Here is a 26,901-nt window from a genome sequence, read left to right as displayed (position 1 = left end):
AATGCGTTATTTGCTTCTGTTTTCTCTTCCAGTTTTAAGGAGAGGTTAAATGATAGGATATTAGGCTCAGGGAGAACAGTCAAAAGTAGACTGGAATTTGCAAACCTGAGGAGGTTTGCCTGAATAGGGACTGCAAGAGAAAACTTTTGGAAAATAAATTATAAATCCAATATACTTCAGCGACTGAGGCAATAAGAGATGATGCTTAACCCCAGTTGTTTCCATCTCATAACAGAACTGACTATTTCTTTGGGAATTTTCAAATTATGTGGCAGATCTGGACAGAGCTGGTAACAGAACTACGTCTGGAGAGGGTGTAACAGAGCTACATCTTTTTGGTCTGAGTTTCAATGTGTAACAGACATTGAGGTTCTGGAGGTGCTGGGGGATGAAGAGGGGCTATGCCAAGCAATTTAGATCTGTGCTTCTTTGGGCTCGTGAAGCCTGATGCTAGGGCCCTTATTGGAGTTGATTGGACATGTCTCTGTGGGAGGACATGATGCCAATTTCTCTTAAAGAAAGAATTAGTAGATCCTCAAGAAACTATCTGATTACATTTACAGTATCTGCAATTATCATACTCTCTTGAACCTTCCTTTTTGTTAGAAAGAGTTGGTCAGGCAATTCCATCAATATCTGGAGCATTTCAGTATTTTTGAATCCAGTAGCATTGGTTGTAGGTGTGGGTATACTATCAAGACTATGTTGGTTGTGTTGGTATCACCTTCTGGTGATGGAAGAACATCACAGTCCATGCTGATCCTTTTAGATCTGTCAGCTGGTTTTGATACTGTTGACCATTAGGTATTATTAACACAAGCAGGAGGAGATGGAGTTACTCCAGAATGGTTCCAATCTTCCTTTCAATTGCTCTTCTTTCCCAAAGGTTCTCTTATGCATGGAGCCACCAGGTTCTGTCACTATCGTGTTCAGTGTGTACATCTGCCATTAGGAGGATTAATACAAAGTGTGATCAGCTATATATATGTGTAAAAAATGTAACTGCCAGGGATAGTCCTATGGTCACTAGGGGGACCAAGAAATCCTGAGCTGGGTTCATAGGATTTGGTATCCCCATGGATATTGGTCATCAAGCATTATCAGCTTTCTCATGTCCAGCTATCCTGAAGAACTTCATTAGTTTATGCAAAGAATTTGCCATGTAGCTGTGTGATTGGTTCACCAAAACCAGTCTCAACTTGCTCACCTTTAGGGACCCACACACAAGGTAAAAACATTGTATTCAATTCATTTTTGATGTAGGAGATCTTCTCCATTTCAGGCTGGATACAAACAGCAGAGCCACATCACCTCTATGTTGTATGTGTACCAAAACCTGGCAGGTACCAACTATACCAAAGCTGGTCCAGCAATATTGCACAACCAAGTTTCAGTAGTACTTACATTATCCAGGTCTAGATTGGTACAAACCTCAGTATCTTGTGGCTCAGTATATAAGGAATCCTAGTATCAGTTCTAAATTTTAAAAAAAGGGAAGAGTTCAGCAAGGGGGGTGGGGGAACGAGGAGCTGTGACAGGAATTGTCCAGGCTACTCTCTTCATTTTTTGCTTGTGCTTTCTATTAAAATGTTATCAAGTGTGATTTACCACTTATTAAGACAAAATCTTTCCTTTTTCTTACTCCAATACATTTTTTTTCTTTAAATACATTTTCATTTAAATGTGGGAGGTTGTATTACTATAGTTTATGTATGAGAAAAAGCTAATGAAATGTTTTGATGTGTGCACTGACGCCCATCATCCTTCACTGAAGGATTCGTACAATATGTCTGTAAAATTCACATTGTGTGATTGCATGTAATTTATAACTGTGATAAGACTTCTAAGCCAGAATTTCTTATCTTCCTTTATTTGATCAGCAGAGTCTAGATTGAGGTGAAAAGTATGTAATAAGGAAAAATACAGCATATTTTGATTTTGTGCTTTTGAATATGTAGTAAGACATCAAATGAGGCTTGATAAGAGGCTGAACATACAAGTCAACACACAAAAATAATGAGGAGTTTCATAAAGTATGTAGGTGTTACTGTATGAAATAGTGTATTCATGTTATGCTTCACAAGAAATCAGATGGGTTAAAGAGAACAGAATGTTCTGTTTGTTTACTTGTTGTTTCAGAGCATCCTCAGTCCTGAAAGTTGATGCCATGAGACCTCCTGTCTTTTACTAACCTTATTTGTCTGACTAACTCACAAGACTGTACAAGACTGTACACAAGACTGCTCCACTGATGCTGTCTCTGCCCATCTGTTTTTCCTCCTTGGGACTTGCCCCATAAGAAACACCTCCTCCAGACTGCCATCTCTATTCAATGAGACATGATCAAAACACTACCACTTGTCTGAAAGATCTGTCTAATAAACATCAGTTACAGTTCCAAACTGCTCAAGCACCTACTTTTCTTGTTTTTTCTCCATGGAATGCAAAACAAACACTGATAATATCTTACATTACCTCAAAAGTTTAAAGACTAGCAATCTTATTTTCATCAAGCATATAGTTTTGACATGCTGAACTACAATACACCTCAAATGCAATACATGTGAAAGAATAAATCTGTTAAAGTAATACATTTCTTGCCCCCACTCCCTCAAATACTATAACAAAATGAAAAATCATGTAATGAAATTCAGTGAAGTCCTCTTAAAAGTGAACTACAAAGATTTCTCAAAAGTTCAATCAAGAATTGTCCTCTGCAGTTTTTCTGTTGTACATGTGGTACTGTCTCCTACATACTTGTTTTTGATCTCTCTTCCCCTCTCCTCTTGGGTCTAGAGAAAAATCGACACAAATCAGATATTAGGAATGGCAATATACAAAAACCTGTAGGAGAACACTTCAACTTCCCTGGACACACAATAGCAGATTTAAAGGTAGCCATCCTGCAGCAAAAAAACGTCAGGACCTGACTTCAAAGAAAACCTGCTGAGCTTCAGTTCATTTGCAAATTTGACACCATCAGCTCAGGATTAAACAAAGACTGTGAATGGCTAGCCAGCTACAAAAGCAGTTTCTCCTCCCTTGGTGTTCATACCTCAACTGCTAGAAGAAGGCCTCATCCTCCCTGATTGAACTAACCTCGTTATCCTTAGCTTGATTCCTGCTTACATATTTATACCTGCCTCTGGAAATTTCCACTATATGCATCCGACGAAGTGGGTATTCACCCATGAAAGCTTATGCTCCAATACGTCTGTTAGTCTATAAGGTGCCACTGGACTCTGCCACTTTTCCAGATCCAGACTAACAGGCTACCCCTCTGATACTTTACGGTGATGGCTCTCTTAAACCTGCTTGATAGCATATTATTTCATGAGAGCCTGGGATTTTCAAGACAGCTGAAAGTGTCTTGGAGGTGGTAGAGAACACTGGGATGTGGATCCTGAGACTCTACTTTCTATAGTGACTTTAAGGGCCTGAATCCCCACTCATAAAAGTAAATCTCAGTGAGAGTACATTGAGGTACAGCTTCATTACCTAGAGCAGCAATGAGCATGTTGCAGCACTGAGAAGCACTGTGAGTTTGGAAACATTATTTTGGCTGTTCAACATTTTCTGACACCTCCCCCCCCCCCCCCCCCCCCGAAAAAGTGCAAAAATTGCTGTTTCAGCTAAATTAAAATGTTTAAATTGAAATGTTAAGTGAAATGGTTTCTTACAAAATGTTTTGGTTTGCATTGTTGAGCTGACTCACAATGTTTCATTTTCAGTCAGTTTAGCATTAAGCTACATTTCCCTATGATGCTGCATCTCCTCATGAGAACTGTAGTTTTGGGTGCATGGTGTCATAAAAACATAAGAATGGCCATTCTGGGTCAGACCAATGGTCTATCTAGCCTAGTGTCCTGTCTTCTTACAGTGCCACATGCTTTAGAGGGAGTGAACAAAACATGGCAATTTATCAAGTGATCCATCCCCAGTCATCTACTCCCAGCTTCTGGCAGGCAGAGGAATAGGAACACCCGGAACACCGCGTTATATCCTTGACCATCTTGGCTAATAGCCACTGATGGACCTAACCTCCATAAACTTATTTAATTCCTTTTGACCCAGTTATACTTTTGGCCTTCCCCTGGCAATGAGTTCCACAGGTTGACTGTGCAGTGTGTTATGTTCCCACTCTCCCCTATGAGCCAGTCCCAGGACAGATTACATCTTCCTTGATGCACCTGCTGTCATATAACTCCCAGGATGCAATTCCAGAATGCTTTGTCAGAGGAGAACACTTTGCATCATGGGAGATGTACTCCAGCAAGGGAACCCAGCTCATAAGAGAGAACAGGGGGCATGAGACACCTGGACCACAACTCCCATGATATAATGCAGCACCATAGGCAAATATAGTTTAATGCTGAACTGACTCAAAATGAAATGTTTCAGGTCTGTTCAACAAACCATAATATTTTGATCCATATTAAACTGACCCAAACCAAAATATTTCATTTTGGTTTTGCTGATGGAAAATTGAAAATTCTCAGCAAAATTGATTTTTTCTCTCAGAGTGGGAATGCTGGAACTAGGGGTGCTACTGCACCCCCTGGCTTGAAGTGGTTTCCATAACATACAGGGTTTACAGTTTGGTTCAATGGCTTTTAGCACCCCCACTATACAAATTGTTCCAGCACCCTGGCATGGGCCTGGTGTGAGTGTGGTCTGGTGGGAGCAGAGCCCAGTCTGGTTCTCTCCTACCCATCCTGTAGGAGCTTGGACAGCTGTCTGGTGTTTCTAGGGCAGTGTATAGTGTTACTACTTTGGCCACAGCATGGGGCCAGCTGTATTTAGAATGTTCATGTTCAGTTTAAAGAACAGGAGTACTTGTGGCACCTTAGAGACTAACAAATTTATTACAGCATAAGCTTTCGTGGGCTACAGCCCATGTCATCGGATGCATACAAACATACAGTTTGTAGGTTGTTGTAATTTTCCTGAGGAATGCAAGCTACAGCAGAGAAATGGTGATTTTCAACAATTTGCAACAGTTAAACCTGAATGGAATTTCATAGGTCAAAGATAAGGCATAGCTTTAGTCTGAGGGTTTTCTTACTGCCAAATTTCAAAGACCTGCAGCAAATAACAGAGGTGTTTGAGCATCTCAAAAAAGGTCAAAATATTTTATAATTCAAAGTATCAGGTCCCTAAATACAGGAATTGCTACCAGCTCTTCTATAACTGTTAAAATGTACTTTGCCTAGCTAACCTATGAAACAAAAAGAAACTGATCAGCACAGTAGGGTATATATTTTCTGTTAATATATTCATTGGCTTGATGTGGTAGGCACAGGATGGGCACATGAGTTTCATCTATATCCCGCCATGGTTCAAGAACTCCAATTGTTCAAATCCCTCAAGGACCTCTGGCATACTGGTCACCTTGATCATACACTTCTACATCACTCAATGCATTGCCAGGCAAACCCCCAGCACCCACTGCGGGCTTCTCAGCCCCAAGCTGGTACCCAACTGACCAGTAACAATGTAGAATAGTGAGCTTCTACAATCAGTTGCCATTCTCTTTCCCACATCAAGTGGAATTCTCTTTCTAATGGTATGGCATGGCAGTATAGAAAAGTCATCTTTCTCTTTTGGAAGTTTGGCAGCCACTGCTACTCAACCCAGGTTTCAAGAAAAGCTATGCTACCCGAATGGTGCAAAGCAGCTGGAGCAAGGTTGAGAATCTGAACCTCAAAATAAGAAATTATTATCATTACAATAGAACACAGAGCCCCCACAGTCTCATGAGGCTACGCCATGCTAGGGGATGTTACCACAGATGAAGACACAACCTCTGCCCCAAACATTTATATTTTATGAACACAATAATTGAAACTCAGTTTCCTCCTTCCCTTGCCTGCTAAATCCTGTTTTCAGGAGTCTGTGTTTTCCTTGCAATTGCTGATGACATAAGAAAGGCCTATGACAGAACAGAGTATATGCTGAGGCTTTGTTGTAGTCAGTTTCCACATTAGCCATAGAATGCACTCTGATTTACTGAGTGTTGCTGCTCTTTCTGGGCAACTTGCCAGTGTGTCTGTCATATGCGGATGCAGAAGCTGACAGTGTACCCTTGGACCAAGATACATATCTTGATGTCTGTTTTCCTTCTTAAGAACAAAAATAAAGAAGAAAAATTATACAAGTATCTTGATGAAATGAAAACCTTTCCCTGATTAGGACTGTCTGCATTCTGGTGATAATCTGGATCTTATAGCTCAAAATTCTTAATCAAAATATTTCAAAAAAAGGCTGGATATTTTGGCAAAAACAACTTTAAAAAATTAGATTAGTTTCTATGAAATCAGCAAGGACACTGAAGAAATCTTTTGTACTGCTCTTGCTGCCCATTGAGCTGACTAGTGAGATAATGAATATCAGAAAGGAAAACAAATGGTGTACTGAATGTCACAATTTTGTTTAATAAGATAGAGAATATTAAAAATGTAAAGAATGCATTTTAACATTTATTTTATTGCTTTTTAACTGAAAATTTTTAATGAATAGAGTCTCGTAAAATCCAAACCAGTTCAATTTCTTTTGTACACAATCACATAAATAGATAATTTTTTTTAAAAAGGAGAGAAAAAATCCACAGATTTTAAAAGCAGATTCACAAAGATTTCATTCTTTGTAGCTGAGGGCTGTATTTTCCTCTATTCTGGCCACATCAGCAGGATTCTGTGGGAAAAGCTTTATGTGAGAAGGGTCATTGACACTCATATTCAAGTAATTATTCTTGTTTAATTAATTAACTTTTTTGGAAAAAAATATGCAAGTGCTTAGACTATTTTCCATTAGCAGCAGCAGGTCTATGCTTTTATATTTGTTGCAGCAGATGTCCTTTACATCCCAGATTTTCTTCAGAACAACAACAAAAATCCTTCTGAATAATTTGTTGGATGAAGGATTGTGTCTGTTGTTTTACTGAGAAATATATACCACTCAGAACTAACTTCATAAAAGACCATAAAGATCCAAAGCCAACTGAAGTCAGTGACAGTTTTTGGATTGGGTACATAGTTTCCATATCTAATTGGCTATTAGGTAAAGAGCTTTTGTACTCAGATAGCTCTTTTCCTTAATCATTCATTTACTGTTATTATTCACTGTTCTTGTTCACTATATTGTTTATATAGCATGCCAAGGCAGATGTGTTTACCAACAAAGAGAACCTGCCTGACCTGATGAATTTACAATCTAAGGGCCCTGGTGATGATGGCTATTGCTTTTGTTAATAACACTTACTCAGTTTAGACTATCTGTGTGTGTAAAGGGTTGTGGGATTGTGACTTAAATTAAAACATTACATGTGAACAAATGATTACAGACACTGGGAGCAAAAGGGCAGGGTGTTAAACAACCAGATGAATTGGGGTATGATTGTATTCTACACCTGAAGTAGGACCTGACTGGAAGACAAACTCAGCATGTATCCTATTCATTTACAGAATTGTGTGATGTCATTAACTATCACAGGAAACACAGAATCCTGGACCTTTGCAGGCAAGGGAAGGTAATACATTAGTTTTGATGGTTTACAATTTTTTTAGAGATATAACTATTACGAAGGGAAGCTAGAGATTTCAGACCTCATGATTAACTGGCTTCATTTCTTTCCCCCAGCTGTTCTCAGGGAAGGATTAAGGTAGGTTCCCTGGAATGTGGTTTTACAGTGAGAGGAGACCCTGATGCAGTGACTAAAATGGCCAGCAAGTGATATGGCATACAGCTAATTGCTACCAGATAGAAACCTGCTGTTGAGTGAGACAGGACCCAGAGAGGAGACTATGTATCCTGAGTCCTCAACCTGTGAAGTTTCATCATAAAGTATTGTAAGTGAAAGGAATAATTGGGGCAGTTTTATGATGTCATTTGTGAATGACTTGGCTACCATCCCCAGCTATTCTGTCAGAGAAGGGAAAATTGTCATGGACTGGGAGACCCTTCCCCATTTCATCAGGGAGTGAGAGAATGAATAGTTGCAACTTGCTGCCGGAGATGGGAAGAGGCCAGAATGGCAGAATGGCATGAGACCTGTTGCCCACATCAGGGAGTCAGAGGAAGGGTTGTACTTAACTTTGACCTTGGTGTGTTTGATTATTATGGCAGCCTTAAATCTCACGCTCATCTAAGGTTCATCTAGATGTAATGGCTTATCATCCTTAGCCATCTGATACAGAGTTAATGCCCCAAGTATTCAGAATACCTTTGGACCTTTTTCTGCACCTGTAAGGAGCTTGTATTATAATGAACAAGAGGACAGAATTAAGTCCTGATCCTGAAAACACATGTGTACTTTACTTAAGTCAATGGGACTACTCACATATTTTCAGGTAAGTACATTAAAGTTAAGTTTGCATTGGCAACCTTTATTTTGGCTTTTCTTAACTTCTGAATGCTTGACTTTGCAACCTTAATAACTGAAGGACATAAATCCATACCGTGTAGAGGTCAAGCACAGGAGTTTATTATGTACAGTGCTGACAGAGTGTCACCTCGCTTATTAGGCTCAGAGACACTGGCAATCAATTGATTACAATGGAATATATGGATTTTCCATGGGCAGGGGAAAGTGACGGGGTAGGCAGTCCCACAACCCCGGATAGGTCTAGCAGCAAGACTTGATAGCACAGTAGCCAATGGTCAAAGGTTACATAATGTCTCCGCCCATGGTCTCAAGTTGACAAATTAACATTTAACATTTAATTAATACTTTAATAAATGTATTAGTATAAAATATATATGTTGAATTCTGATTAGGGGGTTCATAGGAATGAAGGAGCTCCTTTCATTGTCCAACAGATACATATCTAGGGGTAAAAGCAAAGAAACAGTAAAAATATATGTCAATAAAGATTGTCTTTCAAGTTGTTCATTTGTGTTTTAAGGCAGGCATTGGTCCATGGGAAAGGCAGGTGGGAGGAGGCCATATCTTATACTGACATGCTTGAACCTTTCATAAACTCAAGGTTGGATGTGTGGGAAGAACATCTCCCTACAGAAGAAACTAACACAACAGAAACAGGGCTTCTTTGTTCTGTTTGCAACTTTGAATAAGACACAATTATTGCCCCCAACATCTGGCGTTTTGCTGACCAGGCATATCTTAGCAAAAGCAAGGTTATCTTTGGTTATTCTGCTTTCTCTTAGCTATTGCTAGGCCTCTGACCTCTTGACCAAACTCTGGACTTTGGGCCTGTACACAAATCCATATACCAGGTTATTACATCAGCAATGGATTTTAACCCTTCAATAACATTATATTAATGTAACTTTTCTACAAGTTACATATTCAGTTAGGTTTTTTAAAATTATTTCTGGACTCTTTTAAATTATATTTGCCACATAATCAAGCAAAGGTTAATAATCTGTCATTTAGAACAGGTCACATGTTACCAATGAGAACAGGAAATGTCTGAATTTATGATGGGAACATTCCACAGCAACACTGTACTGCACTAGACTTTGTAGCAGTCTGCAGTTTATTTCAGATTACTATTGTTAGGGATCACTGGTACTAAGTGCCCAGCTCTTTGTAATTTAAAACAGCAATGACATCTGATTTAATCTTTATCTCTCTGTATCTTACCCAGTAATACTAGGAAAAAGAGTAGAGATCACTCAGAAAAGTGCTTGTTGCAATGTACAGTTAGAGAGTGGAAGATGGAACTGTTCCCTCTGGGGGAAGATGTTTGAAAGAGGTCAGCATCCCTACTGCAGATGGTGGTGTTTTGATGGGTAATAAAAGAGTTTGGTGTTCAGATTCAGACAGAAAGGTTGTGATTTTAACTGTTTGCTCACTGACAGGAAAAAAATCCTTTACATCTAGAATTTTATATTATTATTTTTCTATTCATAAATGATAGAAGGTTAAAACTTATTTATTTTCTATTCTTGACGTCATTTTATTAGGTGAATGGAAATAGAATTTTAGTGTTTTTCTTTGTTTTGACCTTTCTAAGCTGAAGCCACATTTAATGCTCTCATTAAACTAAAAATAATATTTTGTTTGAAGATAACTTATATAAGTACCACGGTATGCTCTGCTGAATTGCTATTGTGTAACTCCCTTTACTAATGGTTTTTACTGAACCACAACAAAGATACCTATGTTTCTTAGAGCAATAGTGCATGCACAGAAACATTATTTCCCTCTGTGTTTAGCAGTAGAAGAACACTAGTTATATGAAGATCAGGCTACTTGCTCTTTCAACAGATTGTGCACTTGAAGTACAGACCTAAAAAGAGTAATTGGAATGCTCAGGTAATTGAATGACCAGATGTGCTGAATAACCCTAGGTATTTTCATATAGTTGTGCTAGAGATGTGGTTACAATAACATTTTCATTCTAAACTATTATTTTTAGCTGTTTATAACTTTTACTCCTGGGGAAATTCTGCACCACTGCACAATGCAGAATTTGTGCAGAATTCCATGTTTCCCCCACAGAATTGGGGCTGCAGAACTGCTGGCTGCCACTAGGGGCCATTGGACTCTGCAGAACCCAGGTCAGTGAGCGAAACACCCAGCCCAGCAGGGATGGAGGCTCTGCATGCTCTGGCCATCTGGCTTGATCCTCATTCTCCCGGGGACGTGAGAGGTCCAGGGAGACCAAGCTCTGGCAGAGGGTGAGGAAGGGAATGACGCTGAGGGGAATAAAGGCTCTGGGGGTGCAGATATCTAGGCCGGGGATGCCCCGTGGCTGGGCTCTGGGGAGAGGGGGTGCAAGTGTCTGGGCTGGGAGGTGCCCCGTGGATAGGTTCTGGGAGGAAGGGGTGTGTGGATGTCTGGGCTCTGGGCGTGCCCTATGGCTGGGCTCTGGAGGGAGGGGAGTGCAGGTGTCTGGGCCTAGGGGTGCCCCGCGGCTGAGTTCTGGGGGACAGTGCAGGTGTCTGGGCTCTGGGGGCCTCACACAGCCCCCTCCAGCATCCCCCAACTGGAACTGGATTGTCATAGGGGTTTCTCTAACTCTACTCCTGGGAAAATCTTTTTGTTGCTGTTGTATGTATTGTTGACATACTTGGTGATTTATTTCAAAATACCTGTCAACAAATAATTCAAACTGGAGTGATTATATTGTGTTATTTTGACAAATAAAATATGCAGAATTTTGCAGAATTTTAAAATATTTTGCACAGAATTTTTAATTTTTTGGTGCAGAATTCCCCCAGGAGTAAACTTTACTCCTAAAAATGCCTCAGCACTCTGGTAACTTAGGCACTAACTAGATCCCCAGAGAAGCCCTGATTGAGGGGCAGAATACTTAATTACCCAATCAGACTGTGAACTGATTAGCTAAAGGGCTAATTATCCCATCAACCGAGAAGGTAGTTGAAGAACCCAGAAAGGATATGCAATGGGAAGAAAGAGGGGCTAACAGAGTTCAGAATAAGCTAGGTCTCTGGTTGGTGAGAACATGCCTTATTCCTGGAGAAATGGCTGAGGACTGAAGGATACTGCAGGTAGAAGTGCTGCAACAGGATTGTGATGGTGGCTTGGTGATGTGAACATAAAGAAAAACTCACAGAGGTGTTGACAGTCAAGAAGCATACAAGATCATTTGTGAGGAACAGGACAGGAGAAGAGCCAGCCCTGTTACAATGACCTTTTGAGATTAATTTTTTTTCTTTTGTGAATGAATTTAGCACACGTTAAAAATGCTAAACTAACAACGCTTACACTTGTTTAGCCATGGAATAGATACAGTATTGGCAGTAAAAGTGCATGTATTACCAAATACCCCGAAATGTCTGAATGCTTCTTGGAACAAGAGGGTAATTTAGCATTCCAGTATTCTTGACCTCTCTGCTGCAATCTGTGGAGGTACTCAAGATGGAGCCCCCTTAGTAATAAAAGAGAGGGCCCGTTCTGTTCTCTGTGAAAGCCCCTTTCATTTGGAAATACTCTTCCTGTCCAGTTCCCTTTACCTGAAATAGCTGAAATCTATTGGTGTGCAGGGCATGCTGAAAAGTTCATATTTTTAAGGGAGCTTTTAGAAAGGGAGATGCTGGTAAAGGGTGGTGATTAAGGAGGCATAGACATTTCTTCTTCTTTTCTGAGCTGTATGGTTTAGTTATTGCTATATTTTTTTGGGATTGCTGCTTGTTCCTATCTTTATATGGTTAACAGTGTTAGCGGTATCTAGAGTATGAGGTTATAGGTGCCCTTTCTGGTTCTTGTAAGTCTCTAAAGAAATAAAATTTAAATATATCAATTAGTGACTTTTGTGATTCAGAACCGGTTCACTGAGTAGTACAGTGAGACTGCCAAACTTTCCATATGTCACTGAACAAAGATCTTTTAATGTTGCAGTGTCAAACTCACTTGATGGAGGGGGACCAAATTTAATTTTTTTAGTTATGGTTAGTGGGCTGAGATATAAACTTGAGGCTATATGCTGCTTCAGTTCACAGTGAACTCCCACTAATGTTATCAGTGTGAGGCTTACACAAGGAGTAAGAGTAGAAAATGGTCTTTATGTATTTACTAAACTCTTAGTAAGAAGAAATATGATTAAGAGATACAAAATAATAAATGGTAGAGAAATTAAATTGGGCATTTCTATCCAGTCACACTTGTAAGACAAGAATAAGGGGAAAAATTTATAATATAGATATATTTACACCAGACGTTCCCAAACTTGGTTCGCGGCTTGTCTGGGAATGGCGAACCTCAGCCACTGGGAGCTGCGAGTGGCCGTACCTGTGGATGCTCAGGTAAAGAAAGCATCTCACAGCCCACTAGGGGCTTACCCTGAACAAGCCGCAAACCAAGTTTGGGAACCCCTGATTTACACAAAGCACAACTAGTCATTGGAACTCATATTGAAATATGGCATTGAGGCTAAAAGCTTAGTAGGATTCAAAACTGAACTCCAAATTGAGAACATTCACAATTCTGTTAGCGGCGCTGTCAACTTTTGCTATTTTTATTACAAGTCTCACAGTATCTGGTAGTTTTTCCTAAAGTCCCAGCTCCTGGACTCATGTGATTACATGAGATTCTAAGATTTTATTGAAAAAGAAACACTCCCTCCCAAGCTTTCTAGTCCTAATAGTTATGAAGAAACAGTTGAAGACATAATACTTAAAGATTTGAAAATCTGAAAGGAAATAAAAATATCCCAAAATGTATTTTTTAAAAATCTCATGGTTTTTAAACCATTCTCATGGTTTTGGAAGTCAGATTTATGATGTTTGAAGGATGGGGTTGGCAACACTGCATTAAGCAAGGATGTGGATGGGTTATCAGCTCATGAGGAGGCACTCATTTCCCCAACCCAGGATCAGGCAGCAAGCAGCATTACCAGCTCTTGCGATTTCACCATAAGTCTCACAATATTTGTTTTCTTTAAATGCCCAGCTCCTGGATCCATGTGATTAGGCGATACTCTCAGCTTCCCTTTAAAACAAGTAAGTTTAAAACAAAGCAGTGCGGGGGAATGGAGTGGGGGCTTCCCTGGGGAGGCTTTGGTGACAATCACTTTTAAAACAAGTAAGTTTCTAGCCCTCATGGTTGCTCAGATAAGCCTGGAAACGTGACCTGAGTGCAACTTGAGGGCTCAGAAACCAAAAGGAAAATCAAAAGCGTCCCAAGCTTATCATTAAAAAACTCACTAACCATAATCCAATCTCACTTGGGGGGGGGGGGGTGATTGGTGATTTCTGAACACGTGGCGTTGCCAGTATTATTGAGTGAGTGAATGAATGAATGCACTGCACCTTAGTCCCTATGCAGCCGTCTGTCCCTGCACTGAAAACCCAGATCAGGATGAAAGCCTGGGCATAGTTTGTCCCAATTCCCCCGCACATCCTGCACACACACGCAACCCTAAATCCCCCTCACCCCACTCCTGCTCCCTTGTGGGGTTAGGGGCAGGCACAGCGGCTCCCAGCTGAGCCATCGGGCTGCGGAAGGGTAGACGCTTGAATAGCTTCACTTTCCCCGAGTGCGCCTGTGCGGGCGTGCTGCGCATGCTCAGTGGGGCGAGCCGTAGGCGCAAAGCCCGCCCTGCTCTGTGGCCGGGATCTGCATCCGGGTCGCGGCTTGCGGCTGTGCCCATTGTCTGGGTTACCGGCCCGGACTCCGCCAGCGCCGAGGAGCGGGAAGGCGACCGGCGCGCTTGCCGCCGCCGCCTCCCGAGTCCGCCCTTCGCCTCCTGGTCCCGCCGCCGGCTTTAGTAAGTGACTGTCCCCGGAGTCCCCGCACTGCCCGCCTGGCCGCCCCGGGCTAGCACTGGGCATCCCCCGCGTGCAGGGGCGTCCGTCTCTCGCCCCTTCCCTCCCCACGGTGCGAGGTCTTGCCTGCCCCCCACACCTCCCGCTGGGAGGCATTAGCCACCCCCCTTAGCCCCTCCCTGCCCCCCGTATCCACTGCTCAGTTAGTACTAACGAGCTATCGTTTCTGAGGGGAGCTGGTCCTGGGGGCTGGGGATGCCCCCACAAAAGATGTATTAACCCCAAACCTTTATGCATCATGTTTCCCTTCCCTTCCCTCCCTGCACTTGTAGGACTATTTCAGATCCTTGGCTGTAGGCGGGTGCTATTGTCTCCGATGTTGTTTGTGTGCCGACTGAGCTTTAAACTGTAAAAAATGGGCAGTTCCTGCCACCGGCCCCTGTATAATCTATATGGTTTATGCTTAATATAATGTTCATTTTTCATTATTATTCTCTAATAATGAAATGTTTTCCTTTCTATAGTGGATCGCAGTTCGAAGAGGAGACAAGTGAAGCCTTTGGCAGCTTCGCTGCTGGAAGCTTTAGATTATGATAGCTCAGATGACAGTGATTTTAAGGTTGGAGATGCCTCAGGTAAACATTTCCCTTCATCTCCCCAGTTCAAAATGATATTTTGTTCCCATTATTTTTATGAGAGATTATGGTTTTTGGTTTCTCAGCTCATATCTGGAATGGGAGAAGGAGTGGCACTGATCAATCAGTAGGCTATACATTGAAATTGTACGTTGTGTTTCTGTAGAGGGTATAAACCTGTTGGAATGTTGGGACCTGAAGCCCAGTAATCTTATTGGTAAATTTGTAATCCTTCTCTCTGTGAAATACCTAACCCAGGGTACAACTTTAAAAAGTATTTTTTCCAAAATAAAAATAGATTGCAAACTGATAATTAAGCATTAGTTGCTTTCAAAACAGTCCCCTTGTAGATCAAACAAGGACCAGCAGGGACAATAAGTATTTTTTGTGCACAAGTGTTTTAGTTGTCTCTCCTAGTTTTTATTTAGGCTATGTCTACACTACAGCCTCTGTCAGCAAAATTTATGTTGCTCAGGGGTATGAACAAACCACCCTGCTGGGTGACATGGGTTAGCACTGTGCACATGAACTTGTCAGTGTATGATAGCGGAGGAGCTTCTCCTGACGACATAGTTTCTGCTATTTGCAGAGGTGGGTTTTTTTTATGCTGATAGGAGAGCTGTCTCCCTTTGGCATAGTGTCTTCACCAGATGCGCTGTAGCGGTGCAACTGCATCAGTACAGCTGTGCCACTGTAGCTCTGTATGTTAGATCTGGCTTTTGTCTAACAAAAAACCGTTATGGAAATACCTATTTATAATGTTGGACTAACATATTAATGATAGGCAGTCATTTCCTTCACAGCACCTCTTTGTTCCCAAAAGCAAGAGCTTATCTTTTCTGGATGGCCCTTTTTTTTTTTTTTGCCCCCCCCCCAAGCCTGGTCCCTGCCAAAAAGTAGAAAACTTGGGAGGAAAACAAAAAAACAATTTAGATTTATTTATTTATATTACAGTAGCACCAGAGGACTCAATCAGATCAATGCTGGGATCTGTATGAACTCAGAATAATATAGTCCCTGCCTCAAAAGATCTACAGTCTAAAGCCCTATTCCTGCAGTCTAATCCATATTCAAAGACCCTTGTACCTGCAGGAAATCTCTCTTGAAGCCTAAAATAAGCCCCCACACAATAACTGATGTAATAAATAAATGGAGGCTGGAGGTGGGAGGAAGAGGGTAAAAGTGGCAGGACTATGTAGATAAATAGACTAGCTATATGCAGATCATAGAATCATATGTAGAAATAAAACGAGGTTTAAGGCCTAAAGGGAGCCCTGTGGCCACCTGTCTGACCTCTTGCATAACACAGGCCAAAGAACTTCACCTAGTAATTCAGATGCGTTGAGCCTAGTGACTTGTAATTTCTACCACATTTCTTGGTAAACTGTCCTGTATTAATAAATTCAGTAATTCCTAATGGCTCCTTGTCCAACATAGGTGTTTAAACTGATACAGGATTGCAGGTATGCTCTATTTTTCCACTGGCCTCTCTTCCTCAACTTTAGTCCCAATTTTAAAGATTCCCCTGGGGATTGTCGTCTTGTAGGAGAGAATTGCAGCAGCATCAGAATGAAACTGATCTGCATCTTGTTAATTTTCACTTTAAGCTTCTTTGGAATTAAGGGCTTTTCATCTTGCAGATAGAACTCTCTGGAAGGAGTTGAGTGAAACGAATTATATTGTCAATTTCCAGTGGCAGGCTAGTCACTTTTATTGTAGTGCAATAGCATAGGTGGCATTTATAATGGGCAATAGCAAAAGTGAGGTTCTTGGGAAAAGGAGTATGGGACACACAGGGGTAGTGTGAAAATCAAAATGTTCTAGGAGTTGACTGGGAAAGAGGTGTAGAGAGAGAAAATAAAAAATAGGAGTACGTTGTATAACGTTCTCATATTTAGTGAAAAAATAAATTGAGAAGTAAAACTTCCTACTTAAATTATTATTTTGTATTGGAACCTAAAGACTCCACTTGGATTAAAGGTCCATTAATCCTATGGGTGTTGTACAAACAGGGAGACTCAGTCCGGGCCCTGAATAGTTTACAGATGTTTAAATCTCTACTCCAATTTTAAAGAGCGCAAGTGGGAATTCCCTCAAGATGCAACAGAGATCACAAACTGCTTTGGCTTCTATAACAATAAGAGAATTTTGCTTGTTCTGCTCTTAAAATACTTTGACCGTTTTTTGTGTTCAGATCATTGAAATAGCTTTGCTTTAAAACTTCAGAATTGGTATAACTTCAATTGGGAGTGCTTACTCTGTGAAATTTTGAAAAGAAAAAAAGTAGTTGAAATAAAGTTCTGAATGTTTTGAGACGAAAAACTTGTCAGTTTTTCAGTGGCTTCTATCCCTTTTGTGTTGATTTTTAGTACAATATAAATGTTTGCTTCCTGTGTTTCATACTAATTAGACAATAATTGCATGCTTGAAAGAGCAGGTCTGTGCTGTTCTGAATGTGGTTGATATATGATTTTATATTTAAGCTATACTTGGCCTGGTTACTTTTTTGATGGAATAACTGAACGACAAGGGTAAAAGGACTCTGCAACATGTCCAGAGTTTGCCTCACAAATAATATCCTATTATTGATTGAAGAGTAGATTTTCCTTTAGTTTACAACATTGTTGATTCTGCAATACATAACACATGGGCAGATTCTTGTGTTCATGTGGTACCCTATTGAATTCAGTGTTGCTCCATGTGGATCCAGAGATCTGTCTATCTACAATATGTTGCAGGATCAGGGCCTATATATCTTTAAGTCTAAGTACTCTTTGGATTTAGAATTCTGTGGCTGAACTTCTTGTTTGGAATGGATTCCTTACAAATGTAGATAACCAAGTAACTAAAAATAAATGGAGAATAACCTTATTATATTGTGCAATATGATTACGCTTTCAAATAAATGCCAGTATGTGTGGCTACTCAACAAATAGGCAGTAATGCATGTATTTGGATATATCAGTGTACACACACACACACACACACACACACACACACACACACACACACACACCTATTTCAAATTACTAAAATTTTTAGTAAAAGCCTAAGAAGTTCCACAGAAAAAAAAGTTAATCATCAAATATAAGGATTTAAATGCACTGAAGTCAAGAAATTAAAAAGTTGGGTTCCGCTCGCTCAGCCACGTTGCATTTGTGTATGTGAAGTTATAGATCTTAACAGCCTGTGTGGTAGTATGAGATGCTAAGATACTGCAAACCCTTAATCGTGCTCATTGTTGCACTGAAATCAATGGAACTATGTGCTGTAGCAAGGGTTTGCAAGATTGAAGTCAACTGTTTAAAATAGATATTTTAACTCCCAAATCTTCTGGATTCTATTCCTCTGAAGTCTTGTATGTGATAAGGGAACTTCCAAAATAAAGGAACAAATTACTCACCAGTTCCAGTGGTAACCCTAGTGTGGACAAGGTTTCCATGGGTAGACCCATTTTTATAACAGTGTCAGTTAATCCTGTTTTCAAGCTTTTCATCAAGTGTAGCCAACACAATGGTAAAATGATGGAAGCAACTGATGCCTTATCTGCTTTAAGGATCCCACTGGTTTTGGAATTCATAAACTTCCCCATTGTAGACATGACACTAGTTCTAAACCTTAGTGTTGCATTTGCATGGTTATTTTCAATGAATAAAGTAACTTTCTTACACTTTCTCAGATACTATTTCTAGTAGTGCTCCTTAGTATCATTATAGTTAAAGCTGTATTTATTACTCATTTATTACAAATAATTTAAAGACTTATTCCTGGCTGAAGATTGGCATTACATGGTCTCAGTTTTAGAATAATTTTTTAAAAAATAATTAGTTTGGCTCTTTTTTAAAGTTACAAGAGACAAAGAACATTCAAGTTTGTGATTTGGGATGCTTCCTTTTACCCTATGAGGTGGAGTTTCATGTCTTCAACTGAAGTTTTGCAATCCAACAGTGCACAATAAAGATCAGTGCTTTGAGAGTTTGCTTTGAAAAGCAACTATAGTGTACTCTTCTCTTTAACTTTAAATAGATGCATCCTAAGGATTCTTGATGCCTGGACTAGAGTATCTATTTGTTTCCTGTATAACTTGTGTGTGTATAGCACCTTTTTAGCCTGGAGCTCTCAAAGCACTTTACAGCCCATGTGGCTATGTAGTCACTTTTGAAGGATGAACTCTGCATCTATTTGCATCAGCATTGCCGCATAGTAAGTACGGTGAAGAACATTAATGTTTTCAGTTGAAACGATAAAGAGAATTTTTAAGTAGGCAAGATGGATTTTTGAAAAACATGACAGTAGGGTTAAAGTGCTCAGACCTTTTTACTCTAACTTTTTTTTTAAATTTCCTGTCATGCCACAAGCTGCATGATGCTTTTCTTGCCATTATTATTTATTCATAAACACTTGACATTATGATAACACCTAAAGACCCCAATCAAAATTGGTACCTTATTCTGCTGGTCTTTGAAGAGACCTGAATAAAGAGAGAGCCACTGTGCTGGATGCTGTCACTTACTGAGCACTGGCTCAGAGGTAAGAATGCCCACTTACTACATCGTTAGTAACTGGATTGTCCTTAGATGCTTTTCATCCTTGTGCTGACTAGACATGACACACTTCAATTTACAGCATCTGACAAACTTACAATCTCCAGTTGTGTATCTGAAAGCCAATCATTCACAACCCCTTTTTTTGTAACCTTCCCAAATCCACACCTGCATTTGATAAAGTTGCTTAAATGCCTCACTCATAGGCATTGGATGACAAAGTACTGCCTCTAATCAGTACAGTCATATTTTATATGCTTTTGTCTGATGATCTTTGTCTTTACATACATTACTGTGTCTCTTCTGGTAACAGCAGTGTTTTAATTTAAAGATCTGAGCCATACACTTCATATTTTAAAATGCCTAGTCACACTTCCTTACAATGCAAATAAGGGCAAAAAATTATGGCTACAAGTAAAATTGACATTAGATTAAGTCTAAAATCAAATGTTTGGAACATTACATAATAGACACCTATTCTATTCTTTTTTGGTATTTAAGATTGATTCAGCCACTATTCTATCCAATATGCACAATTATGGTGTGTAGCTTTACCTGATACCCAGGAATCTGCTAATAGAACGTAAGTTACAATGATTTTAAAGTGCCTTCTTTTTCATACATTCAAACTGGAGAAGAATTGTCTTATCCTGTATCAAACCACCAAAATGACTGCTTTTGTCGCTGATTATTCTTTAAGGTATTTTAAAATTTTCCTTTTTAGAAAAAGGAATTTACCTTTTGTAATTAGGTGAAATGATTGCAATGGCATATGGTATACTGTAGTTACTCTGAGATATTTGGTTCACATACTGGTTTTTCCAGGTTTTGTGACTGTACTTGAGACTGAGTAAAGTGGTTAGCTGACAGGGAACATGGGAACCGGGACAAGTTGCAAGAATAAAGGATTGGAAAGAACTAGAAAAGTTCCATTAGGCTTTCTGACAAAAAAAAACCGTTTTTTTCCCCTGATAGTGCTATGTTGACCATTGCTGTATAAAGAACATATTTTTTTCAAATTTAAAGAATATTTGAAAAATTGTACAGAGAAGAGAGTTTAAAAAATGTATCCCATTACTTGCATTTTTTTTTTTTGGCAATCAGATGCTTTGCTATTCAACTGAGTATCACCATTTGTTTTTTACTCTTAAAGGTCAAAATTAGTTGTGGAGCCATTATTTTAATTAGTATAACAAGATTAATTAAAAAAAAAAGCTTTAATCAGAGTATATTTAGAATAAAAAAAAAAAACTACATAAAAGGACAAGACTCTACTTCCTAGTGCAGTTATATCTACATTTATCTAAGATTAACTTTCTGACTGTGACTTTCTTGCAATGATTTTGGTAAAGTGATTTTTCATAATCAAGTGCAGGCACAGATTAGTACAGCCTTGGTCATGGGACTTGATCAGCTAAAGCATAGTTAACTTAAAAAAAATTGCTTTTGTGACATTGGGGCTTTGTGATACTGTATTGGTGGTAACAGTCTCTCTTGTTTGCCCCTAGTCATGGGGTCTGTTGTCTCCCTAAGGGAAGGACTCAGGATATCTGAAGTTGTACATGGTGGTCACATCCCCCACCACATGTTCAATTCAGGACACTTGCTGTGCACTCAGCATGCTTATACTTCGATTCTGGAAAGACTCTTCTCTGAGCTTAACTTTAAGCATATGAATAAGTCTTGGCAGGATCAAGAGCGTGTACAATTAAAGGAATGCTCCAAAATGGTGCCAGGCACTCCTCTCCTGTTATTGTGAGCCTACTTTCACTGGCTTACCGTAAGACATGGCATTTGTTCATAAGCCTTTTACTCTTAAAAGTAAAATTTGTTAATTAATTTAGAAGTTAAAATTTATTGTAAGAAATGGGTCCTTTAAGAAATTTAGTACCTGATGTCACTCTTTAGCACCACATCCTTGCATTCATAGATGTAACCACATAGGGCTTAGATACATGGTGTGTGTATGGGGCTCTCCACATCCCGTCTCCACCATACAGAACCATGCTAGTTCCACTGTCTATTGGGGTGTATATGACTATGAAGGTGTATGCAGGGATTGCTCTTTGGTAACTAATACAATGCATTAGTTGCTATTGCTTGGTAATTAAGATTAAGGGCAGAGGCATTTTTTTTTTTTTTAGGTGCCAGTAAAGTAGTTCTCTATAATGTGTGGCTCAAAAGATACTTGATGTGGTTAGAGATTTATTTATTTATTGGCACTTCTTGGAGATGAGCTGCACAATTTGGTGATAGATCTGAACAACCTGGAAAATCTCAATCCTTACTTCATTGAATAATATGCACACCACAGAAGCCGTTGCCTCACTGAGTGCATGTGATCATGCAGAACAGAACTTTTTACTGTTTTCTAGTAAATTGCTTCAAATAAGACAATTTTATTCTTTGTTTTCTTTAACTTAAAATAAATATTTCAAATGAAAACTAGTAAAAGAATGTTAGTTACTAAGAGAAACATTCAAGTCAGAAAGTGTCCAGGCATTTTTCAACCTTTTTGTGCAAATTCATCATAATAATCTTTAATTACATGTTCTGCCTCATTCTCTATTCAATATACAAATAAGTGAAACTGAAGTTCTGCTAGGAAAAAAGAAGTCCAGAACCTCTGCCTTATCCATTGTGCAAATTGGACTATGTGTAGTGAATGAGACAAGGGACCAGCAACTGAAGAATGATAATGGGGTGACACCCAGTTCAGATTTGCCCATTGTCCAAACTGTGCACTGAATGAGGCAGAGCTCTTGTAAGGTAAAAATAGTAAGTGATGGTGAAATTAAAAATTCTTACTATGCATATATACCAGGTGGCAGAGTTAAGTTTATATGAGCAAACTCAACTTTGGCACTTCTTGACTTTTGAATGCTTCATTTTGTAACCAAGGTCTTTAAATGGAGTGTTTTGTACTGAGTATCTATTTTATCTTGAGCTTTCATTTTCAAGGTTTAGAGGGTAACTACTAAGATTTTAAAACAAGTCCACTTATTCAAATGGCAACTATATCTATCCCATACTGCTGCCTGTTGGTAATATGAGCAGTGATGCAAAGAGGAATTTAACTATGTGTCATTTAATATATTTTAACTTTTTTTTTTTGTCATTTCAAAATGCACTCATTCAACAGATTCTGAGTAGTACTACTTGCAGTAACGATATTTGGACACCAACTGCAACATAGGTTGGATGCCTAATAAGGGAGGAACATACATCATTCTGTAATTTTAACAACTTGTTACTTCAACAGCTTTTGGGTTTTTTGGGTACATTTGTGTTGGAACACTTTTTTTAAATTTTCATGTGCTCAACAGATTCTGAAGGAAGTGGTCGTGGGAGTGAAGATGCATCAAAGGACAGTGGTGAAGGTTCCTGTAGTGAATCAGAAGAGAATGTCTTGGAGGAAGAATTGGCAGAAGAAATGAAAGTAGAGGAAGAACAGCAACCCAAAACTTCTGCTGGAGAAACGATGCTTACAACAGAGGAGGTGATTAAGACTGAAAAAAAAGAACAGGAGGAAGAAGATGAGAAGCCAAAAAAGAAAAAAGAGAAAGAAAAAGCAACTGAAACTGATGCTGCTGCTGATGAGCAAACAAATGAACCGAAAAAGTGGAATTTGCGTAGGAACAGACCTCTGCTGGATTTTGTATCGATGGAAGAGCTAAATGATATGGATGATTATGACAGTGAGGATGACAACGACTGGCGACCTACTGCTGGGAAGAAGAAGGGAAAAACTGCACTGCGGAAAGAGGGAAGTGATGGAGATAATGAGGAGGATGAAGATGATGGAAGTGGTAGCGATGAGGATGACAATGATGAGGAAGGCAATGAGGATAACAGCAGCACTGCTAGTGATGGTGGATCCAAGAAAAAGAAACATAAAGTTCTTAGCAGGAATAGTGCTGATGATGAGGAGCTGACAAATGATAGCCTGGCTCTATCACAAAGCAAGAGTAATGAGGTAGAGCAACCAACTTTCTATAATATGTCTGTTGAAAAATGAAAAGTACTCTGCAGTGCTATTCTTTTTAAAGTACTCATTGAAGTTAAACTGATTGACTGAAATCCTATTTACATTGGGTTTTTTTTGAATAATTAAAAAACCTCCAGAATTATGCTGAATGGGTACTGCAAGTGAAATAAATTGGCCTTTATGGCCCAAGCAAATCAGCACCCATTTAAATCAGTGAGGGTCTTTCCATTGGCTTCAATGGCCTTTGGATCAGCTTCATAGCAAGTAGGTCCATAGTGCAAACTAACTTCTGCTAATGAACAGTTTAGTTCTGTTATAGCATGTATCTTATTAAACAGAAACCAACGCTAAAGTCGCGTAATAGCTTTGACACGTCCTAACAAATATATTTAAAAAAAAAAAAAAGGCAAATATTCTTGATCCAGTTCCTCATTGCAACAAACATAGAAAACAAAAATTAAATTCTCTGTTCAAGAATTCTTAATACAGGAACATTTACTCTGACGTGGGCTCAGCTGGAATGAATGTTATATTTCTCTAGCAAGCTGTTTGTAGTTTTGGTGTTGCTCTAACTTTTTTTAAAACACCAAACAGTACCATGGGTAAGAATTAATTGTATTGACTACAATGTGATTGCAGAATGCAAATAATGTGTTCAGTTTCTGATATTGCAATCTTTTACCACACAATTCCTGTTCCCTTAAATAGGGGTATTAGTACTGTATTGGGTTAAGATTGTTGACTTAATACATCATAATTGCAAAATTCAAAAAATCACTGTAAAGACTATTGTTTTAACTTTTTGCAGGTAATTATAGTGTTGATACAATAGGGTGTAACTTCTGGATAAATTATAGTTGTACAGGATTACTTAGAGGGTTTTTTCATTTAAAGAGTCTTTTCTGATGAGTAATGTGTGCTGATTTTACTTTTAACACTCCAAATTGTGTTGAGCGAGGTTGAGTATTTTGGAATGTTGAAGAAACAAATGTCTTTCTGTGTTGTACTTTAATGAGAGACTTACTTGTAGATACTTGATGGATTTAGTCACTAACATTGGGTATCAGTTGTGCATTGTATTAACGCTAGTAGTTGTGACTAAAAAGATAACTTGAGAATTATATCCCTTAGGTTTTACTTTTATCAAATGCATGTACTGTTTTTAACATTAAACCAGTACAATTGTTTGGAAATTTGCGACATTGTGTGCATTATATGCTTATTGCTGTGACCCTACAAGGAATGGTTAGATTTTATAGTGTTAGGATCCAAAGTACTTCTTAGATGAATGTGTCATTTTGAACCTCATAGCAGGTAACGTTTGCCCTCTTGCCACAGTAGGTACAATACAGGCAGTGATATTGCAGACCTATTTTACCCTGATCTTTAGGGCTCTCTTACGGTGAGAGTAGCCCACTCTCAGTCCCTTTTCCTTTATATCGTTTTCTAATTTTAAACTACCACTATACACTTATTCATGTTTTCTAGCTGAGACTCTCAAAGCACTTCACGGATATTAATGGACTAAGCTTCACAGAACATCTGAGGTAGATTAGTGTTGTTACAGTATAATCCCATATTACAGATGGGGAAAATGAAGGACCGAGAGATTAAGGTCTTGATCCTTAATGTGTCCTCGGCTCCCACTGACATCAATGGTAATTGATGGCGTTTAGCACCTTGCTGGATTGATTCTTAAGTGACTTCTCCACAGTCTGTGCCAGACTCAGAATTAAAACCCAGATCTCCTAGCTTCAAATCTTGGGCATGAATAATAAGACCATCTTTCCTACCTTTCAGAATGAACTATCACAACTGATTAAAAATTATCCAAACACTGCATGTTAAGAACTATCTGAATTTTTTGATTAAGCTGTTTTTAGATTTTGTTTTCTTTCAATACAAAACAAGGTAATTGAGTCTCTAAAACTGAAAATGATCTTAATGGACTTTAATTTTTAAATCTAGTTTTAACTTCTAGGTTAACAGAATACATGTCCAATTTCACTTTATGGGGTTTGAAACAACGTTTTAAAAGTGCTGCTGGCAGCTCCACTATATTAATTTTTCACATTTAGTAAAAATAGTTCCTCTAGAGTCCAGCAGAATCTCATTACAATGCAGAAGCTGAAGTCCTAGTAATGCAGATGTTACTGTGCTTGATGTATGAAAGGACAGAGTATTTAAGCAACTAACTTTGTAGGCAGCTAATATTGAGGCCTTTAAAAAGATTTTGGTTTTTCTGTCAAGTCTTTTTGCTCTGTTAATTTTTTTTGCCCTTTCATTTTGCAAAGATAGAATTCAAGGACAGACCATGTTATACTTGAACCTGTGTTGTAATGACGTACCTTTATAGTGTTCTACTGTATTAAGTGTAGGCAGACAAGCTTACACTGTCGCAACTTGTGTCAAGCATCATTAGTAGATAAATGATGCTCTTCAATTTTATAATCGCTATTGCTTTAAGGAGCTCTTTTCTTCCCCAATGAGTCCCTCTGCAATTCCCATTAAAGTTATTAGGAAGTACATGTGCATAAGTTGTGAAACTTAATACTTCCTGCAATAGTGGACTTTGTATGGGGAATTAAGTGGTGATGGAAATGAAATCCACCCCTTTACCTTGCAGGTGTAGGGTTTGGCTGGAACAACAGTTCTTGACCTCAGATGCGGGTTCCTGGCCACTACATACACCATACCACAGATTCAGGGTCCCCTCACAAAACCTAATCTTGATGCCAAATTTGGTATCCTTGCAGCATTGGCTTAGCCCTCTACTGTCTATCTGTTTCTCATACATATTTTCTCCATATAAATGTCATATCAGTGTTTTCACATAGTTTTATTTATTTGGATAAAAAGTCACAAGTTTTATATGTTTGCTTTTAGTTAGAAAAATGTCAGTGTTTATAGAACTAGAAATCAGACCAAAATTTTAGACTTTCCTCAATGAAGCCAAACAAAGAATCTGAGCCTGTGGTGTTGACTGAAAATTCTGGCGTTCCGTAAAGTCCTTAGAACTTAAAGGACCTCTCTGCTACAAGTCTAACTGTGCCAGTGCACAGTTAATCTGCCATAGTTAGGAGGTATTGCTAACACATTTTTGTATTTGTAAAGTGAAGGAAAAGTTACCTAAATTGTATTTATAGGCAATTATACAGGGAGAGAAGTGCTCTCAATTCATGGTCTTGTCACAAAGTGCTGGCCTTTATAGGTTTATTCTAAAAGTAGGGGGAAACCCTCATTAATCCTGAACCTACGTAATATGGGGAAAACTTTAATTCCTTCTTTATTTCCTGTTCATCCGTTCTGCAAACATGACACTGTGTGCTATTTTTTATAATTTTTCTCTTTTATTCCTAGAGTTATCTTCCCCATCACCTCAAGGATCATGACCTCTTTCTTGATTGAGAGGGTAATGGAAAATATACTCATAGTGGCAGCAGAGTATAGGATTTACTAGCTTGCCTTCATCTTGTTACCCTCTCTTCTACCATAGTCTTTGTGAGCATCTTTAAGTTTGTTTTTGTCCCTCTCCGGACAA

The 26,901-nt window shown here is 39.0% G+C and overlaps 1 protein-coding gene across 10 annotated transcripts in view; it reads left to right on the top strand.

Moving 5' to 3' along the window:
- The first annotated feature begins 13,879 nt into the window (after nt 1-13,879).
- The window catches only part of PHF14 (PHD finger protein 14), a 298,225-nt gene continuing 285,203 nt past the window's right edge, over nt 13,880-26,901 (top strand). For 8 of the 10 annotated variants that reach the window (XM_037890608.1, XM_027827236.2, XM_037890606.1 and 5 more), the window contains exons 1-3: nt 13,981-14,195; nt 14,718-14,828; nt 22,699-23,348. In XM_037890608.1, the coding sequence (XP_037746536.1) occupies nt 14,195; nt 14,718-14,828; nt 22,699-23,348 (762 nt within the window). In that variant the 5' untranslated portion in view covers nt 13,981-14,194. Of the gene's footprint in view, nt 14,196-14,717; nt 14,829-22,698; nt 23,349-26,901 lie in introns of all 10 variants that reach the window. The other 2 variants (XM_037890605.2, XM_037890610.2) reach the window with 2 other exon arrangements.

This window comes from Chelonia mydas, chromosome 2 (assembly GCF_015237465.2).
Source record: "Chelonia mydas isolate rCheMyd1 chromosome 2, rCheMyd1.pri.v2, whole genome shotgun sequence".
Classification (NCBI taxonomy): domain Eukaryota; kingdom Metazoa; phylum Chordata; order Testudines; family Cheloniidae; genus Chelonia; species Chelonia mydas.
This window is presented reverse-complemented; position numbering and strand designations above follow the sequence as displayed.